Source organism: Micropterus dolomieu, linkage group LG17 (assembly GCF_021292245.1).
Source record: "Micropterus dolomieu isolate WLL.071019.BEF.003 ecotype Adirondacks linkage group LG17, ASM2129224v1, whole genome shotgun sequence".
NCBI classification, from domain to species: domain Eukaryota; kingdom Metazoa; phylum Chordata; class Actinopteri; order Centrarchiformes; family Centrarchidae; genus Micropterus; species Micropterus dolomieu.
Genome location: NC_060166.1, coordinates 21,955,794 through 21,982,894, shown reverse-complemented (window position 1 = coordinate 21,982,894; position 27,101 = coordinate 21,955,794). Strand labels below are relative to the sequence as shown.

The 27,101-nt window shown below is 44.2% G+C and overlaps 1 protein-coding gene across 1 annotated transcript in view; it reads right to left on the bottom strand.

Moving 5' to 3' along the window:
- The window catches only part of kmt2a (lysine (K)-specific methyltransferase 2A), a 40,530-nt gene extending 13,823 nt beyond the window's left edge, over window positions 1-26,707 (bottom strand). The window contains exons 1-24 of the mRNA XM_046072886.1: window positions 26,462-26,707; window positions 17,038-17,110; window positions 13,544-16,929; window positions 12,800-12,977; window positions 11,344-11,572; window positions 10,528-11,234; window positions 10,327-10,400; window positions 9,961-10,197; window positions 9,672-9,818; window positions 8,030-8,125; window positions 7,645-7,765; window positions 7,331-7,444; window positions 6,909-7,093; window positions 6,437-6,613; window positions 5,877-5,987; window positions 5,488-5,561; window positions 2,562-2,776; window positions 2,336-2,430; window positions 2,116-2,253; window positions 1,874-2,032; window positions 839-950; window positions 663-741; window positions 330-490; window positions 64-210 (exon numbers count right to left, since the gene is read on the bottom strand). Of these exons, the coding sequence (XP_045928842.1) occupies window positions 64-210; window positions 330-490; window positions 663-741; window positions 839-950; window positions 1,874-2,032; window positions 2,116-2,253; window positions 2,336-2,430; window positions 2,562-2,776; window positions 5,488-5,561; window positions 5,877-5,987; window positions 6,437-6,613; window positions 6,909-7,093; window positions 7,331-7,444; window positions 7,645-7,765; window positions 8,030-8,125; window positions 9,672-9,818; window positions 9,961-10,197; window positions 10,327-10,400; window positions 10,528-11,234; window positions 11,344-11,572; window positions 12,800-12,977; window positions 13,544-16,929; window positions 17,038-17,110; window positions 26,462-26,707 (7,261 nt within the window). The remainder of the gene's footprint in view (window positions 1-63; window positions 211-329; window positions 491-662; window positions 742-838; window positions 951-1,873; window positions 2,033-2,115; window positions 2,254-2,335; window positions 2,431-2,561; window positions 2,777-5,487; window positions 5,562-5,876; window positions 5,988-6,436; window positions 6,614-6,908; window positions 7,094-7,330; window positions 7,445-7,644; window positions 7,766-8,029; window positions 8,126-9,671; window positions 9,819-9,960; window positions 10,198-10,326; window positions 10,401-10,527; window positions 11,235-11,343; window positions 11,573-12,799; window positions 12,978-13,543; window positions 16,930-17,037; window positions 17,111-26,461) is intronic.
- Between the last annotated feature and the right edge of the window lie 394 nt (window positions 26,708-27,101).

The window sequence follows — 27,101 nt, the reverse complement described above, 5'->3', positions numbered from 1 at the left end:
ATAATACAATGTTTTGTTTTTAAAAAAAATTGTTCTAAATGAAAAAGGAATGCATATTTGTACCTGGTGAAGGCATGGGCCTGGGGCCTAGTGAGCGCTGACAGGGGGGGTAGCTGGGGTGTCGGTTCCTGGTGTAAACCCTGAGCTTGGGGGTGTTAGTGGGTGAAAGGGTGTCAGAGCGCCTTGGGGATTCAAATGGATCAGGAAAGTCTAAATATGAAAGAATTGCACAAAACATAGTTTAGTTTAACACATTATAATCCCAAATATGGTACATACTGTAAGCTGTAAACCTGAACTATATGAGGTCACTATAGTCTGTATGTTACCTGCTATAGGAGGTGGGCTGTGTGCTATCGTGCGATTCTCCTCAGGAGCCATCATGTTTTTTTGGTCTGATTCTACCACTGGAGGGTGACAAACTAGGATCCTACAGGTATACACACAGCGCTTTCGTGCATCCAAAGTACTCCAGTAGACCCTTGAACACCTGGAGAGAAGGGAATTTATTTAGTTTGACCCAATTAACTTGGCAAATTCAATTTTCTCCAGCAGTTAGATGTACTTAAATTAAAGAGAGAATAGTAATGGTGGCACTTAAAATAGCAACAGAAGACTTTTAGATAAATGAAAAGGTTTAAAAAAACCAAATAACAACTTACTGGTATCCTACAGGAAAGAGTTTGCGTTTGCAGTCTGAGAGTTCTGTCAGTATCCCCAAACAATCAATGGTCATGGAGCCTGCAAAGATGGTATTTAAATCAGCATTCAAGAGACAGTGGGAGTAAGTGATGGAAATGGACGTTTATCAACCAACATTTACCAGCAATCTACCTACCTATCATCATGTGGACATTTTCAGGCTCCAGTCCTGCCAGCCACTTCCTCCTGAGACTGATGCCCTCCAGGTCCACCAAGATCCTGCGGGTCACCTCAAACCCAGACACCACCTAGAGAAAGAAATACACAAACATAGGAAAGCTGAAGAGAAAATTTAGAACATTAAATAACAGTTTCTAGCCTGGCACGGTTCATCTATACAAGAGACATGTATTGACTGACTAAGTTAACCCTTTGAAAACGGACCTCCTGCGGCCATTTTGAGGCTGTCCATGGGAGGTCCGTTTTCAAAGGGTTAACTTGGCATGATCCTATTTAAATGGATTTAAAATGAAAACTATAACAGCTAGAGCATTCATTCTTTTTGCAGCAAAAAGCTGATGTTTTCGTTGTCTGCTCGCAATGATGTCATCACGTTAAGTGTGAAAACGCTTGGTGGCGCTAGAGGTTTCCTCCGAACTGGCCGCGGTAAATAATTTTAAATTTTTTTTTATTGTTTTGCAGCAGAAAGCAAAGGCTTCTGTCATTCAAGTCATTGCGTCGTACTCTTGTGGTGACGTCATTACGTTTAGTTACGTGCGGTGAAAAATCACGTGACAACGCATGATGCCAGATGAGTGGCGCCAAAGGAGTAGCTAAGCGGGTCACAGCAAAAGTGTCACAGAGAGACTGAGAGAAACACTAAGATTCAGTAGTTTAGTATAGTTAGCATAGTTTAGTATATAGTTTAGTTCATAGTTAACATAGAAGGCCTTGTTCTAACATACTTTAGTAGTAGTAGTAGTAGTAGTTGACAGGAACTGCCATGATGACTATATCAAGTGAACATACAGCACTTTCACAAGATAAACACCTTTGCACAAATTACCATATCTCAAAAATTAGAAACGGTACACAGTTCAAATAACTTGTGGAGTGTTAAGAACTGTTTTGTTTTGTTCATCTTTCAATATGCTATGCATACAATTTGTATCGCAGAGTTCAAATGTTTAATGAACTTGTGATTATTTAGTAAACAATGACATTTTCTTACTTCTCCCTTGATGAGGTCCTTATGCTTTGGACAATAGACTTTCTTGTCCTCCAGGAAGACGCAGTGGTACTGGCGGGCGCACATGAAGTGGTAGTTACTGGTGCAAGAGGTGAGGCAGCAGCCAACTGTGGCCCCTGGCTTTTGACACTTCTCACAGCGCTGAATACAAAGTACATCAGGTTGTAAGTGTCTGTCCAGTAAATATACACTGAAAATAGAGTGTGACGGACTAAGTGTCTTACCAGCTGTTTTCCCCTGAGGACAGCCATGTGAACATTCTTCAGAGAGCCGTCATCATCCTCAAACACCTCAGCAGACCACAGGGCACAGTTCACATGGGTCCACTCATTCTGACCGATGTACAACAGCCTGCCACCCTCCTAACACAAAAAGCCATGTTACAGTTGACACAAAGACATTCTTATGTGTGTTTAAGAGAGTCCACGCAGATGTCTGACTCACATTAGTGTTCTCGTCTCCATACTTCTGGCACAGTACACACTGCCTGTTGTCACTGACGCCTGGCGGAGGAGGGAGCTCTGGACTGTCTTCACGATCTGAAATAAAGTTTTAATTTATAAGAAAACCTTGTGTGATGTCCCTACAGCGCCAAGATTGTGATGGCAAGTGATGAGATGTGCAAGAACAGTGTGCAAGTATTTGTACACCTATTTGCAGATTGCCTTACCCGGTAGGAGTGGGGGTGGTGGGGGTAGAGATGGAAGATGAGGAGGAGGGAAGGCAGGAGAATCTGGTTCACCAGGGGTCTTGGGCCGGGGAGCTGGGATGATCTTTTTCATGAGGTGAGGGTGCTCAGCGCGGGAAAGCTCCTGGCTCTCCTGCCACTGCGCATAGTTGTGGTCAAGGGACGGAGGCAGCACAGCATTCGGGAGGAGCCCACTGCTGGGAAACAACGGCATACAGAGACAGGCACTATTAACTGACATCCTATTAGTACTAGCAATGATTAGGGATGCACCGAATGTTCAGCCACTGAAATTAATCGGCCGAAAATAGCAAAAAAAGCACTTTTGGTGTTCCGCTTAATACGTCAACAGACAGAATAAATTTTACCAAACAATTACATTGACATGTCGGCAGAGTGGAAGCATTTTAAAGTGTCTGAGAAAGACACAAAAATTGACGTTTGCAGACACTGTTCTGCTGAATTGTGTCCTAGCACATCCACTCCATCTGTGGCTGACTTCTTAGAAAAGGCAACAAATGATCTGACCCGCTTTGAGTGTTTCTGTCAAGGCCATTAAGCTAGCCACACCTAAATTTGGAGTGCACGCGTATTCAAGCTTTTATGTATGAGAGTTCTACCTTAAGAGAGGCTATGAAGTCTTCATGTTACGTGATATGAGAACCACATACAACATTATTTATCAAATTGGGTCAGACTTAATGAATTTAGCGCGAGGATACACGTGTGACAATGTCCGTTTTCAAAATAAGGTGTCTATACAGGATGGAAATAAGATTATTGGATTATATTCACAGAAAGTTTAAACCATATTACATGTATACATTAAAAGTAAATGGACACCTGTAATTTACCTTATTTAATTTTCTTTTCGGTGCATCCCTAGCAATGATACATTTGACGTTTGTGATTGTTTTATTGATAAAGCCTAAAGAACAATCCCAAAGAAATACAGTCTGCGTGGTGGGGATTGTTTTTACTTCAAAACAACACTCATTACCTGTCAAACCTCAGATTAATAGATGATAGCTTCCTTGCATGGGGTGGCGTTTTCCCCAATTAAAGAAAGGTGTTGCTTTTTCAACAACATACATGAGATGTTGGCAAGGGTTTTTAATCCCTCAACACTATCACACAGATTATATGTCTTGCTCTGAACATCCCAGGATTTCACCGAACAAGATATAAAAAAGACTCTCAGCAGTAAGTGAGCAGTGACACCAGTAATAAATAATCACATCCAAGGAGCGTTGCCAAGTGTGATGTGAAGTTTCATACTTAATAAGCAGAGGCATCTAAACAGGCAAACATCCAATGATGGCCACAGGATCCAATCGATGGATCATTGGTTTCCTGGACTGAAGCAATGATTCATAACATACTAGACCAAGCTGACAAGTAAATCACAATTAGACCACAAATATGTATCAAAGAGCCTTCAAGTGAAATGTGACGCTGTTACGGTTTACCTCCCACAATGCCTGGAGGAAAGGCGGACTAAATGGTCTGGGAAAGCTAAATATAGTTAAATATAAGTGAGCAAATGACTGAGTTGAGTTGAGTAAATGAGTGAGAGAGTGTGTAAAAAAAAAAAATCCAATATGCAGAGCAGTAAAACCATACCATTAATTTACAAAGTGAAAGGAAAGAAGGTGGCTATGAGCTATTCCTTCTAATAATGTCAAATGATAAATAACAAATGCCTGACATTTCTGTAAACAGCATCAGTTATTTATTATTTCATTACTGATCAATGATGTAAAGGCATGAGCACAAATCAATATTTGCTGTCAGGAAAGTGCTCACATGTTTAGACAACTAACTACAGCTAAGGGGGGGGGGGGGGGGGGGGGGGGGGGGGGGGGTTAATTGATCCTGTATTCTTTGGTCATAATCAGTGATATTCTAAATGTTTGGGCTCCCAATCATCTATTACTTAATTATATTCACCACCAGTCCAGTGGGCTCATTAAATCAGAGAAACTGTGGAATCAATTTCATTACCACAGCTTTAAATCCTGACTGGGACCTTTAATCAAAGTCATTGTCCTGAGATAAGGCATGCTGAAAGAAAAACACTTCATTGATCCACTCAGTCACTAACTTCTTATGTTGTTAAAAGGGTCTTTTATTTTTTTTTTATGTCATGGCCGAGAAAGCTTTTAAGATGTGATTCCCAAAACTCAACATCACACGACTTAACCACTCAAAGAGATAAAGTGACTATCATATGAAATCCTGATCTTGTCCCTTGGCTGTTATTTCCACTAATTTTACTCAGAGGTTGTTGGTACAGTCAGCCCACACATTTTATAAATATTAGTTCACTGCTTCTGGTTCCCTCAGATGATGGTGCAGCTTCTCCCAGAGAAACCACATCTTACTCCTCATTTCAATAATTATAGACCGAAAGTTCTTGAAAACTGCAGTTGTTCTGTTTGGATGGGCTCACATTACAGGAGCATTAAATTCAAATGTTCTGTTCTGTAATTACAAACATATCTTGCACTACAAGTTTAGAAAATAATGGCACATCACACAATTCACAATACTACTGAGTGCGCTGCCAGCTATCGGGTGTTGCTTAAATATTGCCTTCCAGACTTTGTTCATATTAGTTTGAGCTTTCATTTGAAGTTCTTGTCCAGTAGTTCTGCCTGATTTTGCGGTTGTATTTTCCAACCTTGTACTGCAAACTACTTAATTTAGTCCATAAATCTACATTATTTTCAAAAACATTTTCAAGTAATTACATCATAACACTGTAAAAGTAATCTAGAATCAACTGGTAAATATAAATTATGGCTTATATAACTGTAATGAGTTACTCAGACCAGTTGGAAACTGCACACTGAACACTGTAAAAGGTACAACTTCTTGTACTGACCACGGTGTGATAGACACTCACTTGGCAGAGATGTTTTGCCTTTCCCAGAACCTGGATTCTTTCACTTTGAACCATGGGAATATTCGGTCCATTTGCTGAAACAGAAAACATTCAATGAAGTTTGCTTATCAGCCTACTAAAGCACTCGCACAGACTTGCATTTGAGGGAAGATGGTGATTAGTGATGCTGTATCTCAACAGAAGGTCCTTAGCTTGATGTTGCCATAGCTTAAACGAGATGCTTAACCTATGTAACTTCATAAACGACAGTTAAACTGTCTGATATAACCCGAAAGTGTACAACTGCCCTAATGTCACTGTGTAATTTGTGAATACGTGTGATCTGTTTTTAGTGGTGCTGAGGCGACTAATACGATTCATATGATCCAGAGTTGATCTGAAGTTCTTACCCGAATGAAGAAAGACTTGACCATGCTGTTGGCTTTCCTGCTCTCAGGCTGACCACCGTCACTGTTGATGGCTGTCTGAATGATTCGCACAACGTCATCGCTGAACTCCAGCTGGGAGAGAAAGGATGAACAGACGCACATGTGCAGAGAGTAATTGTTAAAACAGTGAAGTGCTGATGAACGCTGGTGGAAAGGTCATTACAGCTGCCTATGTAAATTTACCATTTTACAGCACAGACCTGATTTAAGAGACAAGGACACATACAATATTGAAATCTACTACACACAAGGCTTTAAAGCTATCATTCTTTTAAATACAGACTGCTTGTCATGGCGTTTGAATCTCACTATTCTGACCCTACATCAAATCATTAGGCCAAAATGTTTGCACATGGTTTTCTTGCATACATCTCTCCCATCCTTAGATAAATGTAGAGTAAATATACACACACATTAACTGCTTTTGACTATAAAAAAGTGAGCACACTTTAGATATGGTTTCCAGAAATTGCACTAGGTCCAGTTTATCAGAGCTGCAGCTCAAAAGATAACATGCTTACCACTGAATTGTAGCGGCCTTGATCCATCTTTTTCTCAACAGACTCCAGGTCTGGAGGGGAGTCACTAGGAGGTGCGGGGGTGACTTCTGTCAGGACTGGAGGATCGGGGCCCTCCGGGGAACGACGGGATGGAAGACTCTCCTCTGTCTCTGGGTTCAGCTCTGGAGGCTTCACCGCCTGCCCAAAAGTCAGAGTTACACACTGAGTTTAGCTGTGGTTGCTGCTTCAGCGGTATGTAAATGAATATGTCTGTGTTTCCATCAGTGTTTACTCTGTATTCATGAATGCAGCGCCAAAATAAGGGAATGTACACCACTACTGAAAGAATGAATGAAAATCAAATCATACTATAATTTCAAACTTTAAAAATAATCCTGTTTCAATGAAATGTTTGCAATATGGTAACGCTGGCAAAAAATTACAGCAATTTTAACTGACACTGCTGAAGAAGCAACAGTGGTATGTATCTAACCTGTCTGTAGCGTAACAGGTGTGAGGATGTGCGTGAATTGAGCAGTGCAGTGAGGACATGGCGAACGCAGCCCTGTAGCTCCCTCTCCAGGGCTGTCCTCCACTCGGCCGGGTGGCGCTCAGTACATTTGGTACACGTGTAGGCGACACTCTCTGGCAGCTTTGATAGCAGTTCGTACATTTCATCTGGATAACAGGCGAAAGATGACAGGTCATTATTGTGCCCGTCATTAGGTTTATCGTCTTTCAGCCTCTCATCAATATGACAGGACTGCCTGTCAGTCAGCTGAACAGACACTGACAGCTGACAAGGCAAATTAAGTGAAACAAGTGCTAGTTAATACTAAATACAGCACGGAACACTAACACTAAACTTGTGTTTTAAATGATCCTCTAACCTGCCTTATTTTGGGGCCTACTGACCTGTCAGATTCTCACACTTAGCATGAACCCAGTGATTGCAACGGCCACACTCCATCATCTTGCTGTCGTAGTCATCATCATCGTAGCACTTATCACACAGTGGGCAGAAGTTTCCTGAGAGAGGAGATGGTAACAGGTACAGTGGGTTTAGACCACTCAGCTGTTGTCCTTGCTCAGGTTTACTGATGACTTCAATGTCTTCAAAATACAGGTCACATTCATAAGAAGACATTCTCCTTTAATCTCAGAAAGAATATCAGCGGTGAATTTATACACTGACTCATCATTTCGGGCTCTACATGCTTGTCACTTACCTTTAGCAAAGAGTTTGGCACAGTCGTGACACATGGAGAAGTCATGTGACCACTGGGCATCCCAGGACTTCCCAGGTTTAGTGGCTCCACAACTCTTACAGCGAACACACTTGGTGCAAACCTGAAAAGAACAAGGCAGAAACTTGCAAGCAGTTGTGTAAACAGTAGGAATGGTGTGAAGGAGAGTAAAATGTTTTTATAGATAGTGCCTGTGAGAGGGTCCCATGAAAATAAGTAATGGGGTCTTGAGGAGCAGGAAAAATGTGTGAACCAAAGGAGAGGTAAGAGAAAAGCTAAAGTTTGATCAGACCCTGGTGAAGTTGCAGTTATATAAAAGGTAAGAGGTTGGAAAGGAGTCTAAAGGGAGAGTGGTGTGCATCCATACCCAGACTCTCTTCTTCTTGGTGGGTCTGGTAGGGTGGTTGGGACCCAGGCACTCCGGGTGATAGCTGTTACGGCACTTATCGCACTCTAGCAGCTGCTGCTACAGTGACAGAGGCCAAAAGTGAGATTAAATCATTTATATATCAACCAAGGCAACATTTTTCATGGCCAACAATCACCCCAGTTGTGTTCACAGCGAACTAGATACAAATATGTCCCCTAGTTTTGACCTGTAGTATTCACCTCAACCAATCAGTGTTGTTCTGAAATTAGTGAGTTTGATGCAACATTACAGTGTTTTCAGAAGACGATCAGTGTGTCTAAAATCTTATGCAGATGTTAAGATGACTATAGTGCTCCCCCTAGTTTATGGTGGAGCACATTCAAAGTGGGCTTCATGAATGGATGAACATCATTATCAAAAGCATTACGATGCAGCGATAGCGTGAGATAGTGTGAGCTGTACAGAGCTGTGCTTGGCAGGGCTTTGCAGACTGCCACTTAAGTCAAGTTTTTCCTGTGGTTCTGGGTCAACATGATTAGCTTTGCAACACACACAGCAATCCAGCAGATTTTTTTTCCCCCAAATGAAGAGCCATACATGAATACTAGAAATAAAAAGCCAAGTACAAGTTAACTGTTTCATTAGATGTCCACTCAATTTGTCTGGCTATGGCACATAATGTTTACATTGAATTAAAGGTGCCCTGTGGAGTTTTTTTTTTTACCACTAGTAGCGCTATGGAGAATTTTTAAATGTGGGTCCATGTTTTGTGCATCAGCATGCAGCTGACATGTTACACATTCCTGCCAAAGGTTTCACACTGTTCCGCTGATCTACACGTGGTGGTGACATGCCAAGAAATGCAGCAATGCGCCAGCAAAGGCAGGGAAGAACAAGACTGCTAGCAAGTTAACTTGGATGTAAACAATGCAGGAAAAATTGGCTTTGTTTTTTTCAAGGAGGAAATCCACTGATCATGTTTGTTAGACCTCAAGGATACAGAAAATTTTTGAAAATGAAACTTTGTTGGTTTCCATGAAAACTCCACAGGGCACCTTTAAGCAGGATTTCAGATTGTATGAGATCAGCAGAAGTTTAAAATTCCAATACCCTCACCATGAGCTGAGATTTCAGGCTCTCAAGGCCATGCTCAAGGATCTACTGCTGCTGAGGCAGTTCTTTAGTCACAGATAAAAGCCAATCAAAGTAATAAATGACTTAATGCTTTAGATAGACATCATGTGTTTTGAGTTGCAAGAAATCCAATATTTACGGTTTAGATCATCTGCTGCCTGGTTCTTAATTACCAATGACCAAGTAATCTTTTAACATAGAACTTATTAACATATACCAAACGGACAAACCATCAGTTTGATTGTGTTGCATAGACCAAATATGTTTATACATAATTCTAAACTGACAACAATCCAAGGCTCACACTGGGCACATTTTACACAGGACTTGAGCTAAATAATAAAATCATGGCATGAATCCAAGAAGCTGATTAAGTGCTGTCTGCTGGCAAGGCTAGCAAGCTTCTTTCTAGGGAAGATTCTCCGGCCTTTACACACTGTCACTCTACACTAAGCTTCTTTTGTGTACGGCTTTAAAATGAACAGAACTGTACTGAATGGTTTACTTTAGTTTTCTGGTACTGGCGTCCACAGGCCTGGCAGAATCTACATCGTCGACAACACCAGTTCTCAAACTGTTCCTGGAGAGGGCGCTCTGATTCCCCCAGGCAAAAGAGATGGAACGGTTCACAGCACACCTGGCAGAAGACAAACTACATATGGAGAGAAACAACACATTGAGAAAGTTAGGTTGGGGAAAGAGAGAAACTGTTAGAATATAGGTTTAACCATTGCTCTGAAAAAAGGACAAACTATATAGAAGAACACGTCTTTAACACAATGACAGTTTTTTACCTCCAAATTTCCACTGCTTGCACATAAGAAGCAGAGCACCCTGGGCGTGACAGGCACAGAGGTGAGCAGGCTGAGGCCGCCAGCCTCCCACACCTTCTCAACATCATGGTCCCTCTTGAAATCCACTCTGATACGATGCACTCCGTCGCAGGGCGCTCTGGACTTCGTCTGGCCCCTAGTCGAGGGAGTGCTCAGCCAGTTTAAAGTACTACTGCTTGGGGGTTTAGCGGTCAGCGGCTTTTTGTGTTTATCAGACAAGAGGAGAGTGAGACAGGAGGGTCAATGTCAGAAAAAACACAAGATCTGTACAATGAGCATTCATGGTTTTGATGTGAGTTATTTGGAAATCTAAAAAAAACTTCTTACCTTGTCTTTTGGTCTCTGTTTAGGGGATGGAGGTACAGAGCGAGAAGTTGGCTTCTTCAACTGTTTTGATTCAGCTATGAGCAAGAGACAGGACATAACATTCAAATAAAAATGGAGTTAACTATAAACTATATACTTTAAATTCAACAGAGGACAAACAAGTGCCACCCGTGCCACCCGTTTTTTAAAATTATTTTATACCTGTATCCAAAACTGTTGTAGTTGAGCTTTGTTGTTGTGATGAGTGCTGCTGGGGCTTCTTCTTGGGCTCGCTCAGAGGAATCTTGGGTGAAGCATCTTTTTTTGAAGGCGCCTGACTTGTGAGAGGCCGTTGCTGCTGTTGTGATGGCTGATGAGACTGCGTAGACTGGGAGGGGGAATTCTGGGCTGAAGATGACGCGGAGGAGGATGACGAGGATGAAGATGAGGAAGTGGAAGAGGAGGAGGATGAGGAGGAGGAGGAGGAGGAGGAGGAGGATGTAGGTACAGACTGCTGTGGTTTCTGTCCCTTCTTACTGGCGACACTGCTCATGACAGAGAGCTGTTTGGTGTCTGGCGTCAGGGATGGAGACTGAGTCTGGGCTGTGACTGTGCTGGGGGCCTGGGGCGGTTCAACTGGGGCAGGGGAAGATGCGAGTGCTGGAGATGATTGCTTTGACGATGGCTGCGGTCTTGACTTCTCCTCTCCCAGCTTGAGCGGAGGAGTTTCACTCTTTTTGCGGGGAGGCTCCTCCTTTGGTGGTGCAGGAGTGGGTTTAGAGCCAGACTCTGATATCGGTCCTTTTACCGGATTGAGACCCTCCTTCTTCTCAGGCAACTTGTTCTTTTTCTTGTCTTTCTTGCCTTTGCCTTGCTTCTGAAGAAACATCTTTGAGGGCATCCACTGCAAGTTCTGACACTTCCTCATCCTGTAGACAACGACACATACAAAATTCAGCCATGTTCCATTAAAATGTTTTTGTTGAAATATTATTCAAGAATTAAGAATTACAATAATCTATTGTGGCAAACACTCACTTGCAGCATTGCTTTTTAATGTTTCGTCCTCCAAATTTAGGCTTGTCGAGACAGTTGGTACAGACACCGCAATCTTCTGGAACCTGGCAGCCTGAACATTGGCCACAGCGCCGCGACCGACGGCCCTTCTTAGGAGGAGCTTCTTGAACAGCCTTTTGCCGTGTTTCCCGTGGCTTTATCGGAGGGGACTGAGGCTCTGCCTCCTCGGAGCCTGCTACTGATGACTTGTCTGTAAGAGGACATGCATCATAGATAGATATCATCATTACTGATGCACAATATTACAGTATTTACTCAAATCACCAGGGTTAACGACATTGAAAAGCTTTTGGGGCAGGTCAGAAAAAGCACAGTAAAAAAGTCCTTTTCATATTGTTGCTAAGCACATTTAAGCATCTCACATTTACAGCATCATAAAAGAATAAAACGGATCCGATTCACCAAATAATTTCATAAATGTAAACCTTGGATTAGGGCTTGTTTTAAACATGACGGCACTTGACGGTCTATCTAATATTTCAACAATCTCCTCTAGGTTACACTCTTTCCGTTGCATAATGGACAGCTCAAAAATAGGCTAAATCTAAATTAAGTGAGTCAAAAAGAAGGCTTTTATGTTTTTTTCTCAGCTGTGTGAACAGTAGGTATTGTTTCAATAGAAACTAAATACCTTTATTTTAAAATACATTTTAATGCATCCCCTATATCACACACACTATAATGTGAGACATCCAGGAGCTTGTCTAAAACGCAGTTCACGCTCAGTTTAATTAACCATGCAAACACGGGAATGATATCACTGAGTTAGATATGTCACTGACATCAGGTCCTCTAACATTCACATGTTCCAACATGGCATGAAAGCAGTCAAAATAGCAGGAACAGGGCAGCCAAACTCTGCTCCTTCCATCACCACTTCACTGTGTACTTGTGCTCTCATTGATGACTGGATTTCTCTGCTCTTGTGATCAGTCTGTCATCACCGCATGCTGCAGAACTTTTTCAGGACTCCAACAGATGTTGTGGCATAAATAACAAACACTCAGCTCAGACTGTTCTGTAAGTCATCAGAGTGCTTTACATTGAATCCTGATGTCTATGGTGAGCAGTGGAACTAACCAAACCAATACTTAGAATAGGCAAGTGTTGTGTAAAGTGGCCTGATACTTCTGATAATGTGTAATTGGTGTATGAGTTTTTACCAGTTCTTATTTATAATTTTTTCCTGTGCTGCTATCATTAAAATTGTGAGTATAAGTGTGACCTATTGACCTGTTGACTTATAACATCTTGCAATTCTGTTAAATGTGTATTCCAAGTCCAATATCATGCTCAGGCTGTGGATTATTATTCATTATATTACTATCTCCACATTGACGAGTTAATAAACGTTAACAGCCAAACCCAGAGGCTGTAATCCAGATGCAAAATGAGAGGTAAGTTGAGTTTGCCTCACCATCATTCCCCATGGAAGATAGGATCTTCTCTCTCTCCTCCCAGGGCAAGGCACTAAGTGTGGGCATGTCGTCGGGGAACACCGCCCTGTTACGGCCAAGAGCCACAGCTGCACGACGACATACATGCTTGATGCGTGGACCGCGGACTGAGGTCTCTGACGAGTCACTCTCCTGACCCTGTTCACGAGCACACATCACCACAAAAAGTGAAATAGATATTTGAAGAGCGTGTTTCATAAAAGACAACCAAATAAAATATTAAACTCTTATGTATGGACAATGTCTAATAATAATGATGATGATAAGATGGCAGAGGAGGAGGGATGGGTACTGCCAGTTATAGAGGTTGGGCTGAGGCTGTGATGAGTTTAACTGGGACAGGGAATTTTTCTACTGAAAATCTTCCAATGACTGCCTATAACCATCTTGTCTTCAGATTAACAGTAGAAGAAGAGAAGAAGAAGAGATATTCTGTTCAAAGGACAATACTTTCAACCTGTGCTGCTTTCTGCATAATGTATGAAGCTAACAGAATTCCCCTTGAGTAACACCCTCTGTGGGACTTTCCTATTATCAAGTTTCACTCTGAGTACAAACACAGATATCTATTTATAGCAAATATTCATAGCATCATTATAAAGTCTCTTGCTTGTAGCTATATAATGAGAATGAGAAAAACAGAGAAGCTTTTTGTTTGGGGGACACAATGACTACGAAGGCAAGACGTGAACATAAACACTGACCTGGACCTTGGTCTGGTCTGCAGGCTTCAGCTTACTCTTCTTGATCTCAAAGAGCTGGGCCTTGGCCTTCTTCAGTAGTCCAACAACCCGCTTGTCGGTCACAGGCTGTTTCTCTGCTTGTGCCAACATTGATCCAAGAGAGGAGACAGGGAGCTGTTGTCTGCCTGGCTGCCCTGGAAGGCTTGCTGTCTGCTGGCTAGGAGTACTTTGTTTCTCTTTCTCCTTTTCCCCATCCTCAATCTCTGCTCCTTTCTCAGAGGTTCTGCCTTTCTTAGATAGACGCCCCTTAGCAATGGACACAGGGACAGTGGAATGGAGCCCACGCACGTCTGAGGAAGCAGTGTCAGAAACCGTGTCAACTGACGTCGATTTCTTTCTCCCTGGAGTCTTTTTTGGAGCCAGAGATAAAAGAGCATCTTCTGAGTCCCTCCCATCCACAGTAAACAGACTGGAAGGTACATTGGGGGAGCCATCTGGTGTAGAAACCTTGCTTCTTTTCTCCAAATCCTTCCTCACTTCCCTCTTATTCTCCTTTTCTTTCTCTCTGTTTTTCTCTGAATCCCTTTCTTTTTCCTTTGAAGCAGGTTCCTGGGGAGCTGACAAGCTTTTTTCTTTACCTCCTTTCCCAGCTCCTCGCCCCGTGTCCTGGGCACTGGAAGGAAAGATAGAGAAAAGTGGGGAAGAAGAGGATGATGTAGTTGACAAAGGAGGTTGGTTTCCAGCAGCCCCTCTCCTGCTATCAGGTGTCCCTTGTGAGGCCAGACCCATGGATACGGTGGAGAATGTGCTGAACGGAGCAGCAGTTAAGGCACTAGTGGCTAGTGAACTTGCAGAAACCCCTGGCAAAGAGCCGGGGTTACTACTGGAGACAGAGCCTGCCAGCACAGACATGTCAGAGGAGCTTTTCCCCACAGACATCTGGCCTCCTATTTGGCTGCTGCGTCTGGTCATTGAGTGGGAAGGAGACCGTGGATGGCAACGTGGTGCTCCCGGGACCAGCCGTCTCCTGCGTCGCGAGCTTCTGCTGGAGCTCGAGGACGTCTGGTGCGGAGAGAGAGAGCCAGGGCTGCTTCCGGAAGATGAATGCAGGGTAACGGACTCAAATATCCGAGAGTGGGCCTCACTGGGTGTAAAGCGTGGAGCACGAAGCAACGGGCTGCGCTTCTGGAGTGGCGCATCAAAGCGGGATGAAGATGAGTGTTGGTGGTGGCTGTGTTGGTGAAGAGGGGCAAATAGACGAGTCCCTGTTCCTGCCCCGCTGCCTGGTGCAGGGAACTGACCAGCTCCTCCTGCTCCACTAACACCTTGTGGCAACAGACCCACATCTTCAGCTGTGAGAGGGGGAGGACGGAAGTTGTCAAATATGGGCTTGCGGATGAGGCCCTCCTTGGCATATTTAGCTGAGGAAAAGTACTGCTGCTCAGGGTGGGACAGGGACGTCCAACGGAAGGTGGGCTCTCTCAGAATTGAGCGGCTTCGTTTGTCTGACAAGCTGGACAGCACTGACGGCCCAGACAGGAATTGAGGCAGGGGGTGAGACATCCAAGGTGACTGCGAGTGGTGTTCGCTGATAGCAGCTGTATTGGAGGAAGCTGACTGTGGAGGCTGTGGAGGGGTGAGGAGTGGGGGAGGTGGAGGTGAAGAAGAGGAGGAGGCTGTGGATGAAGCTTGCTGGGAATTTATAAGCGCTGAGGAGGACATCAGCACTCCTGTTGGTGGGCTGATGATAGGCTTTTTAGCCCCAGTGGTGAGAGTCTCTCTCACCCGCTGGCTCTGATTTCCCCGGCCGACCCCCTGTCCTCTCCGTCCTCGTCGACTCCTCTCTGCTAACACATGCTCCGGCTCTGGCTCAGAGGGAGGAGACGGAGGCCGCGAGGTGTGCAACAGGTTGGCCTCCCTCTCTCCCTGCGAGGACGGAGAGTGATCCTCTGGCTCTGACAAAGCCTGTGTGGCCTCAGAAGCCTGGGAGTCGCATGATGAGTCATCCAAGCTGGGGCTGCTGGACCTGGAAGACTCTGCAGAGGAGAGCTGGGAGGAATGCTGCGACACAGCGCTTGAGCCGCAAGATGCTGCGCTACTGCTAAATCGGCCGTTGGCGGCGCTGTTGGTGTTGCTGTTGAGTAGACTAGCAGCCGTTGAAGGAACACTGGTGTTTGGGGCAGGAGGTGGAGGAGGGGGTAGGGAGTCAATTGGAGCAGTGTTTCCAGTGCTGGTAACAGCAAGTGTAGAGGAGACCAGTACAGGAGAGGGGGAAGAGGAGATGGTGGAGGTTGGTTGGGCAGATGTGGAGACAGATGAGGGGGTTGTTTCTAACCGTGCCATCTTTATATGGGGTGGCGGGGCTCCAAAGCTGCCCTCATCTTCAATGAAGCGCTTGGGGGTTTTGATGATGCGAAGCGAGACAGTGCTGACCACAGGCATAATGAACTGCCTGATGTTCTTCAGTTGGGTCTTCCTGATGCCAGCTTCAATGGTCCCTGCCCCATTACCTCCGATGGCCACAGCTTCTTTCTCCAGTCGCTTCTGCGCGCCTTTCTTAGCACGCTGCAGCAGCTGTTTAGCGATGGTTGCATCAGTGCGCTTAGAAGAGGGGACAATTCTGACAGGCTTTCTATGGCGAGGGCTTTTTCTGAGGCCCACTGTCTTGCCTGGCTTAGAAGGAGAAGGGGAGGCAGGTGGATTGGAAGAGTCCTGGTCCTCAGCACCATCCACATCACTCAGCATGGGCTGCTGAGGAGTGTGTGGTTCTGAGCCTCTATCTCCTCCTCTGACCCTAAAGACCTTATGTTTCCCTTCCCCACATTCAACAGAGGTAGACAGCTGGGCGGCAGCAGCAGCAGCAGCAGCAGCTGCCGCCTCAGCTTTGAGACGCTCAGCTGAGGGCGGTCGCCCACGTCTGCGTCGGGGTACACCAGGCAAAGTCTTGAGCCGTGACTTGAGCGGGGCGAGTTTAGTCGCTTTCAGCCTCTTCAGGTGGGTAACTTTGGATTCACCCCGCCCACCTTTGGGAAGCTTTGTCTCAGTGTCATGTGGTTGAGCAGAGCCAAGTGGCATCCTCTTGGCACCCTTTCTGTCCTTCTCCTCCTCTGTGTCCATGCCCAACTCAGACCCAGCCTGCCTACTGTCCTCCCCTGCTGCATGGCTGCCTATACTCCAAGCTTTCTTGCTACTTGAAGACGGAGGTCGACCTCTTCTCTTTTCCCCTGTGCCAGGTGGCCTCCCAGGCAGCCTTTTCACCTTGTCAGCTGGCCTTTCAGGGCCCTCAGGTTTCGTGTGTGTGGGGGAGGGATAGGAGGAGGGGGAAGGTAAACTTGCAGCAGCTTTCTGTGCAGTCAGGGCCCGTGGAGGACGGCCTCTGGGTTTCTTCTCCTGTATGGGTGGGCCAGCTGATAAAAGAGAGAACAAAACAGAGGACATTTATTTACCATGGAATCATTACATATAGACAACTTGTACAAACACAGGCATCTCAAGTTATTTTTCAGAAACTTTACCTGAAGAAGTTGTTGAGGGGCTCTGTATTCTTTTCTGCTCAGTGACCGTTCCAAATCCTACAAATGCTTCTTCCTACAAAAAAAGAAAAAAGAAAAAGAAAAAAATCAATATTTTGTGACCATACAACTGCACAATACACGTATGTAATGCTAACATTAAAAGAAGAAGCAATGGTTGTAACAGGTTGAATTTAAAGCATCCATCATAGTTCATAATTGTCAGTTGGCCTAAATGTGCAACACTTCATTCAGTCATTTTTGAAGTAAGACTTCAAGGCTATGATGATGTACTCAATCTCACTTTCGCCTGCTGGTTAACTCTGGTGCTCTCATGTTTCTCTGGCTTTTGGGATGACATGCCAGCAAGTTGGAGAAGGCTTAAACCACAACACATAGTTTTGCAAACAACCAGATCTTACTGGGTGACTAACACGTTGCACATCGTTCCTGCTCCCTGAGGGAAATGTAAAACGCTAAGGTGGTTGGTCATACAAAAGCTCCTTTAATACAGCCTGTTCAAGGTGGGATTGTTGCATTGCTATTGCTTTAAGGCTCATTACACATGAGCTTATGTCTTTTCCACTAGTGAGACAAAAAAGTGTGGCTAGAGGGTGGCACTAGAGGATGGATCTTGTCTCAGCCTTGGTTAAACTTTCCTCAGTCTTAGCTTTAGTTAACACAGCCTTTTTAGTTCTAACAAGCTAGCCTGCTAACATGTTAACATGCCCACTGTTGGATGCTGACACACAGATAACATGTTAGCATCATCTATTAACGTCTAGTATATTAACTCGTTTGCATGATAATGAGCTAACATTTTCCACATTACCATGCTAATGTTATAATTTATCTCCAAGAAGCCTGTTAGTTCAGTAAAACGGTGACTCCAAAGACATCAAGTTGTCCTCTGAAGGTCTATACCAAATTTCATTCAATTCTTTGATCAAGTAGCTGGCAATATTTTCCTCCAATTCTCACAAAAGTGGCACCCAGTCTGATTTTGTCTCAAAAGCTGATCCATTTTCAACATTTGCCACCTTTTTATTACACACAAAAAAAAACACCACTACACCGTGAGTCCCATCCATTAAACTGACTCCCAGTTCAAAGTTTTCCTGAACATGTCTTCGCGTGAAAGGGAGCTTAGGCATTATTCCTTTACAACAAGTCCGATAAAACATATTGAAGGAACACCCTAAAAGACTCATTACCCATTTTTCGGGCGCCATGTCTTGCACTGGGTCTTACAATGTGTCAAAAAGCATCTGAGAACCTAATCTGGCATCTTAACAGGCTGTGAGCCATGAAGTGCCACGTTCTTACACATCAAAAAAACCAACACATTTTATATTCCAAAAACAAATGCAAGCAGATGTTTAGCTCTTTATATATTGTACTTCATATTTTACTTATTGTATTACAATCATGTGATACTCTTCTTTGCAACTTAATTTCAATGGTGGTGGTTCAAGTATGTATGCAACTGCAATGTAATATGTACAGACTGCACATCAATCCTTCCTCTCATGCCTCCGTAAAGCCTTAAGACGTGTAACAGAGAAATCACTAGAGGATGATTAACATCTTCTTCACTATCTTCTCTGTGCCACTACTTCTTGCAAATCAGTGTGTGTGTTTAACAGTGGAGGTGAGTATGTCATTTCATCATGTTTATTTATAGCAGCGTGTGGGGATGCAGTTGAGGTCTCGTTGGCCCAGTTTGTAGAGCAGCTGCTGCTACCCAAGTGGAGTCCACGCAAGTGTGTGTATTGCACATGACTACATGCAAAGTGATTTGCACCAGCTAAGAGTCAGACACATCACAATGTGAAAAACTGACACATATATGTGTCTGAAACACACACACACACACACACACACACACACACACACACACACACACACACACACACACACACTGTGGAATCTAATTAAGAAATATAAAAACCACTAATGCGTGCTACAAAACTGTCTCTTTCATCTTTTGTACATATAAACAAACAACATTAACAGACAGTCAATTCTGCTGCTTATCCTGGCAGGAAATACTAATCTGAGCATCCTCCACTCTTCCTCTCCTTTCGCTTCTCTCTCCTCCCAGTAATACCAGCATCCTCTCCTGTCTGAGCAAGCTGCTGCTCTTTGGTTGGTGTTGTTGCAGAGCTGGGGGGCAGGTGGGTGGGGGAAGGCGGGGCACCAACGGACGGCTCTGACTCGCTGTGATAGTGCGAGTAGCAGTCAATGACATCACAACACGCTTTTCTAGAGGCAAGTGCATAGAGAGGACCGCACAGGTTCGTGTACATGCAGACACAAACACAGACACAGACACAGACACACACACAGACACACACACGCACACACACGCACACGCACAAACACACACGTTTAGAGAGAAAAAAACACACACCCCCTGCGTGCGTGAAGATGTAAACAAGCAGAACACAGGAGTGAATATGCGGGGGAGGGGAGCACGGGCAAGGCAAGCAAGCAAGCAAGCAAACAAGAGTGAGGAAAGGAGGAGGGCTGTGGGAGGAGGGTGAAGAGGAGAGAGGAAAAAAGACACAAGGAAGCAGCATCTTGACCACATACACCATCAACAAGAGGGGGAGCGTGGCCGTCTCCTGGGAGCACTGAGGATGAAAGAGGTTTGAGGTTTCAACATGTTCATGCAGAAGCTTAGCAAATCCCAATCTAAACAGGCCTCCCACACACGACAAGGCTCCCTTATCCTCCCCCTTATTCCTGTTCGCTACCATGCTCCCAAACACATATTCAATCACTCATTTATTGCTCGCTCGCTCGCTTCCCGCCCACTGGCTGCCGAGCACAGAGCAGCGGCATGTGAAACACAAGGTTCACTGCGAGCTCAACAGTAGGACAGGTGCAGGGAGGTAACTTCAAGAAGTAAACAAACACTGTCGTAGACCAGCAAGGTGAGGTTCACGTACTACCTTGCCTTGCAACATGCAGGGGATAAAACGGTTACTAGAAAGACCCGAGTTTGTCTTTCCTCCCTTTTATTTCATGTCTTGAGCTGAGACGCGTACAAGTGTGTTTCTGAACACAACCGTTCACATTCTTCTTCATCTTCGCTGGCTTTTGCTGTCGCTCTCGCCACGAGAACCTGAGCAGTTTTACTTCCTGCCGCTCTGTCACATCTCATCTAAACTGAACAAAGCATAAATGACTTGATATAAAACACTTAAAGACAGAAACCAATCTGATTCATTGTGGAAGTAACATTATCATTTTCAGAAGGCACAAGGGACTGTCCCTGAAACTTATATGACGGATGTGAATTTGGTTTGAGGTATAAGTCTCTATCATTTTGACAACACAACCGCACACCGAGAAAGCTTCTGGGACTTTTACTGCATTTCAAGACAGTATTTAAAAGAAATCAAACTGATTTTAGACGATGGGCTGCAGATTAGGGACCAGTTTCCCAGGCAGAGTTTAAACCAGGCTTTAATCTAGAAAGGTTATTCCTTGCTTAACAAGTGGCTTTTGAAATGCATCCTCATTTTAAATTAGTTACTTTGAATCACACACTAAGATTAATTAAGATTAATTCAAACCACCTATGTTAGTCCTCATTAGTGAAAGCACACAAAAGCTGTAATGCATCACAAAAAGACCATAATTTAGGGGTAAAGGAGGAATAAAAACAGACTAAATAACGGAAGCGGATAAGAGAACAAGTTCACAAAAATAAACGCGACGCTTATCGTGCTCAGTCGACCATGTCCCCAACAAATTATCTTGATATGAAACTAATTTGCAATCACCAGCCACATTAAGGAAGTAGCGGCTGTTAAAGCATAAAGCAGAGTGAAAACTGATGGTCTGAAGGTTGGGAAGTGGATGGGTGTACAGTCGCTGGATCTTGGTTCACCTCTGGTCTCTGAGTAGAAGTGGAATGGTTAATTGTTAACCATGCTGTAATCGTGATTAAGACATAGGTATTCAGGGTCAACAATATTAATTACCAATTGACATCACATAAGATGTAATGTCAGTCGTCATTTTTTTGGTATCTACTTTCTATTTTTTGTACTATGTAAGAGATATGCTGGGCTACACATATTCTAGAAAACATCTTTGTTTGGTACAGATCCCCGCAAATATCACTCAATCAACTCAATGTTTTTCAATGAAAATGAGAACAATGATGTAAAATGATCATTCCCCCTAGAATTGCAAATTATATCGCAATATCAGTCAAAATAATCTAATGATTAGAGTTATTTTTTTTAAATACGCAAACAAAACACGACCCTGTAAAATAATAGTATACCCAAGCTAGTGGTAGTAAGTGGTTCAAAACACAAACTCTGTACAGTCCTTTCTTTCAAGGAGAAATTTAACAATACACAACACTGATAAAACAGTTACCACATTTTGCAGCAAGCAAATCGACCACAGCCATCAAGATCTTATTGAATACACTAACCACTACTTGTGCACACCGTTGTGTTATAACACAGTGAACAATATTGACTCATACCATTTAACCAGCAGATTCTTTTTCTGGTATTGATTTGTCTATGGACCTGATTATGCACATAGTTCACACCCCTCATGTTCATGGAACACTTTAGCTGTTTAAATGTGCAGTCATCTAAAAGCAACGAACAAAGAAAGCACAATCTAGACTTTTTGTCCCACAATTGTTAGTCTTTCTCAGGGCAAACATTTAAGACTGGGAGAGAAACGGAGTTATGCGACAAATGAGCTAGATTGAAATCCCAGACAAGACAGTAATGTGACATGTGCCTCACCCACACCCAAACTGCCACACCTCCCTATATGTTGCACCCTTATTAACAGCAAGACACAAAGAATGTGAAATCCAAATAACCTTACATTCATAGACCACCAACATCACAAGCATCCCTTGATAACAAATGCACGAATTAGAGCCACTGTGACCTGATGCATCAAAGTACTACAAAAAGAAATGAGCTGAGTTTAAAGTCTCATTTTAAAACAGAAAAACATCAGTACAAGTAATGAGGAGGTAAAGGGGGAATGGAATGTGACTTTGAGTGAGGAGAGGGACGTCAAATAGATGTGTAAGTTTTCACGTGAGGACCTCATCAGTCAGTCTGACACCTCTATGGAAGTGAAAACAACATTTTCTTGACACATTGCAGGAAGCTTTCCTCTTGGATTTACTGTACGGACACTATGCCTCATCCCTTCCTGGAATGTAAATTAGCGATGAGCTCATACTCCTATATGCCCCCTCTGATGACACATCTCTTCAAAACCGCCACAGAGGAATTTCCATAAATGCTCCCACAAATACTATTAAGCAAATAATACAGTAATGTCAAAAGGCCATTTAAGTTTAAGGTCCGGTCTTAGTCACCTATTAAAACATCTTGTTTCCTGCACCAGAGTGAATTACACTGTGGTAGTGCTTTATGACCCCTGTCAGCCCCAAGCAAAAGGTGGACATTTGTTTTTTTCAAGTGTCGCAACTGTTTCACATCTGCTCGACAGCACACAGACCAAAACAAACACTTTCTAAAGGCAAGATGCCTCCTCTTCCTACACCTCGCACGTAGGGAGACAAAAGACAGTCAATGGACAAAGACAAACAGACTGATTGGCATGTGTGCATGGTGTCTCTCTCGCTCTCTCTCTCACACACACACACACACACACACACACACACACACACACACACACACACACACACACACACACACACACACCAGGCTGGCAGGCACCCACGGACACACACACCCCACTACCCATCCAAGCAGGCAGCGTGAATTGAAGTTCTAATCAAAATAAAGACAAAGAAGACACGCCTACTCCTGAGTGCAATAAGGGACATAAAGTCTGAGGGACACCCCTACCCCTACCCCTACACACACACACACACACACACACACACACACAAAGAGTAAGAAAGGCGACACAATTGCCGCCTTTCTCCCAGTCAGGCAACTCCGAAAGCATTCTGCTGTAGCAGAATAAAGCCATGGATGGGAGGGTCTGTGACTAATTCTCCTCCCAGCGTTGTCCCGTTGGGAGGGGGGTGGGTGGGGGTCGCCCCGCACCCTTTGATATCCTTGCCTGTGCTCTTTCAGCCGCCCGCACTTTGTGAGAGCTAGAATAAAAGCAGACACAAAGCTTCCTGCTCCAATCCACACGCTGTCTCGGGGATGGGTAAGCTGAGTAGGGGGGGGGGGTCTTCCATTTAAATAGGCCAAACACCTGCTGGACTAAAGCCCCTTCCGCTCAAACACACTATTTCTCTCAAACCAGTGAGGCAAATAGACATTTGGGTTGATACATCTATTCAGCTGCACTTTTGTATGACTGATTAAACATCGGTAATAATGTGTGAGTGGAATGGATGCAGCAGAAGGCAAGATATTTTGAAACAAGAACATAAGGGAGGAATGACCGCAAAGTCTGATCAGGTGGTTTGTGAGGTTGGGGTTGAGGTTTTGGTAATGGGGGTGATAAGGTCACACATTTCATAGAAGTCAACATGGACCGAACTCAAACAGCCAAAACAAGCAATGGCGATTTGGCCGGATCAAGAAAATGAATTCCCCCCACACACACAAAAGCTAACAAATGCCTTCATTTGGACAGCAACACCTAACAAGCACTCTTTTGAGCAACCGCAATAGGCTTAGTAATCCATTCCAAAGTGGCAGCTGTCAGAAGAAAAGTTGCTCTGCCTCTCACACGGGGGCTGTGTGTGTGTCTGAAGTGGATTTGGGTCTTTCTGCCTGGATGGAGGAAGGAGGGGTGGCCAAGTGTCCGGCTGGCGCTCTGTTCAGGGTCGCCCTGTGAGCTCAGCAGGCTGCAGTGAGTCTGAACAATCCTGCCCTGGTCTAGCCAGACAGGCACAACACTGCCTCTCAATGAAATCACCATGCTGTGTCTGCATCTTCCATAGGCTTCAGGTTCCATGGGGATTTTCTGGTCCAGCCTGTTGCCACACATCCCAAATACTGCTGTACTCTCACTCACAAGAGGAGGTGCCAGTTGCCTACAAGGATGATGTTTCACATAAAATTATATATATATATATCACATAAAATATTTCTACAGAGAGAAGCTGTGATGTAAAGCACAAATGTACATAAACGTTGGCTGTGTCCACTCTCTTCATATGATTCAAGTTGCGCATGGATTTTATGGTCCAGTCTGTCTCTACACATCTCAAATAATGTTATACTCTAATCCACAGTCAGTCTTTCAAAGTAGGGGTGGGAGGGAGTCAAAAATCTTAAAAAGACAGTTGAACACAAAACTGACATTTCAAGTAAAACATAAGATTCTTGGCACCATAAATCATGGATTGAAAGTACAAATGTACTTCAAAATCAATGAAACCACCATACTGTGTCTGCACCTTCCACACAATTTAAGTTCCAGTTAGTCTCCACACATCACAAAACACTGCTATACTCAATAATTGTCAGTATTTAGGAATAAAAGATCAGTGGTACCCCTAGTTACTTCAGAAGCAGTTCACAAATATAAAATTTAAAAGTAAAATGAATTTTTCTCCAGAATATCATGAAACGCCAATGTTAAAATTAATCAGTCAGACTGCTACACTATAATAGGAGCTATTATGACCTTTAAATACGATTCAAAATGTATGTACAAATTCAAGCATGAGTTCAGATTTTTTTTGAGAAACAGAGCTAAATGCCTAACTAGTATATGCATGTAAATACTGCTGTGCTTCAACCAAACAAGCTGTGCTCATACTAGGAGCACTAGAGCTGGTGGTAAACATCCCCACACAGTGTACTCCCACTGCAATGAACGCATGCTGCTCATCATGGAGAAGGAAGATGGTAGTTCGCTAAGGCGAACACACCCCCACATCACACGGTCCGTCAAGAAGGGGCTCGTTGTTATTGTAGCCAGCCCTTCATGCGCACTGTCACTAGCAAGCCTGAAGTCCTCTGATAAAAACGAAGCGAATTCACACAACAAACCCTATCGATATGCTGTTACTAGCACTTCAACGGCGAAGAGAGTGATTTTTAGTATGTGGCTGCGTTTGAGACGTCATCTCCAAGCATTATAAACCCGATATTATTTTGGTACTAGCGACGTGCTGGCTGTGTAGAGAAGGGGAAAACATGTCCACCTCCCATTTTCCTATGCATCAGCAATAGCCCCAATGGCTAGCGTGGCGTAGCATGGTAGCTGTCCTAGCTTAACACTAAACAGCAATGGAAATGATTTAGTTTAGTGTATGAGCTCCGCCAACTTTTCTTACGATGCTTTCACCCGCTACTTCAGCAATATGCTCGCTGGAGGCAAACACTGCAACATCCCCGAGCGAACATGGAACTTTTAACACCGCGCACGACAGAAGAATGATGGTGTAATTTTAGCAGTGACATGTAGACAGCTAGCCTGCGAGCTAACCAATCAGCTATGTTAGCCGAGCCCCGCCGGAAAGGTTGACACCTCGCTGCAGACAGACAGCCCCCTTGAGCTCATGTTTATAAACGTTGGATACCAAGCTAATTAGCTGGTATTAAGCTTTGCCAATATAAATCTGGTTGAACGTAGTGTAAATAATGAACATCCGTTCCTCGGAGACGTTGCAGACAGACGCTAAGTTCACGTTAGCTAGTTACAAACCACAATACTCTCACCTCTCTCCTTCAAGTTGATATGTCTTGTTTTCAAACATATTACACGCTACATCTTGAAGGTCCTGTGCTATTACACCACGAGGAGACGTCGCTATGATAAACACAGACCCCATAAATACTATTTTACCTTAGGGAATTAATATTAATGCTAATACAGGACGTTAACTTTTACAGTGTTGATGAATTTGAAGGAAACAAGGCTTCACGTCAAGCTAATGTCAAGCAGCTAACGTTAACCACTAAACCAGTTGTAACTGCTTAGTAACACAGTGAGCGTTCGTCACTTAATGCGCCAGTATTATCTGCTATGTGTTCACTTGTATGTTTTAAGTTACAAGATAACACCAGGGTTTCTCCAGTGTTTTGATGGGGCTAGCAGACCGACGTTAGCACCAGTGCATCCAAACTAGTGTGGATGTAGCCTGTCCTCACTCCACCGAGGAGGAGAAGAAAACTTTCTTTCCAGCAGGACTGTTGAGACCAAACATCTGATACCAGTTTGGCGTTGTTTCTAACTAAAGTTAACGTTATAACACACGTTTATTGGATAGTTGTAAGGCCACACAACCAACTCAAAGTTAACTGAGCATCCTGGAAATGACAAGTTTGCTCATAGCCACACTTAACGGTAGGGAGAGAGGATAGATGATTTGGGCAGAGAGTAACCCTTTCGCTCTTCGTCCGAAACGTTAAGAAACGGCTCCCCAGTCTAACAGATGCTCCCGGGGAACCATCGGGCTGCTCCGGTCCTGTCCTGTGCTTACCTCCCCGCTGCTCGAGTCACTCGATTCCCCCAAAACATCCCGAAATTTCTGCAGGTTGCTCCCGATAACCGAAGAGACCTGTAGTGCAGCATCAAACCCGGGTCCGAGCCCGGCTGCGTTGGGGTGGGCTCCCGTGACACTCCGCAGAGAGGCAGTAACCCTGATTCGGCCCGCTCTCCTCCCGGTACCGGAGTTGCTGCTCCCTCCGGGCCGAGCGGGGAACCGCCACCGACAGCTGTGCGCCATTTTACACTCTGCCTGTCTGCCCTGCGATCAGAGATACCTCGGTGGGCGGAACCCTAACCCAGCACTCCACATAAACATTCTCAACCACAGCGCTCCGCTCTCACTGGCCGATACGCCGTTATGCATGTTGCGGGGCGGAACTGGAGAAACCCCGACAATGCATTTTCTCAGCGACCCTATTCAAACTCTGCATGGCTGAATCCAAATCAGGTTCAGGGGCTTTGCCCGGGAAAGGAGCGTCGCACTTGAATCATAAGGAAGGACGAAACCGTTAGCTTGCGGTGCGGTTTGTTAAACAAGGAAATTGACACGTTTTTTTAATAAGTACTGTACTTGTTGTCAGCTGACAATGCACTAGAAACTATTGTCTGTTCTTAAACCCAAACCACACAAA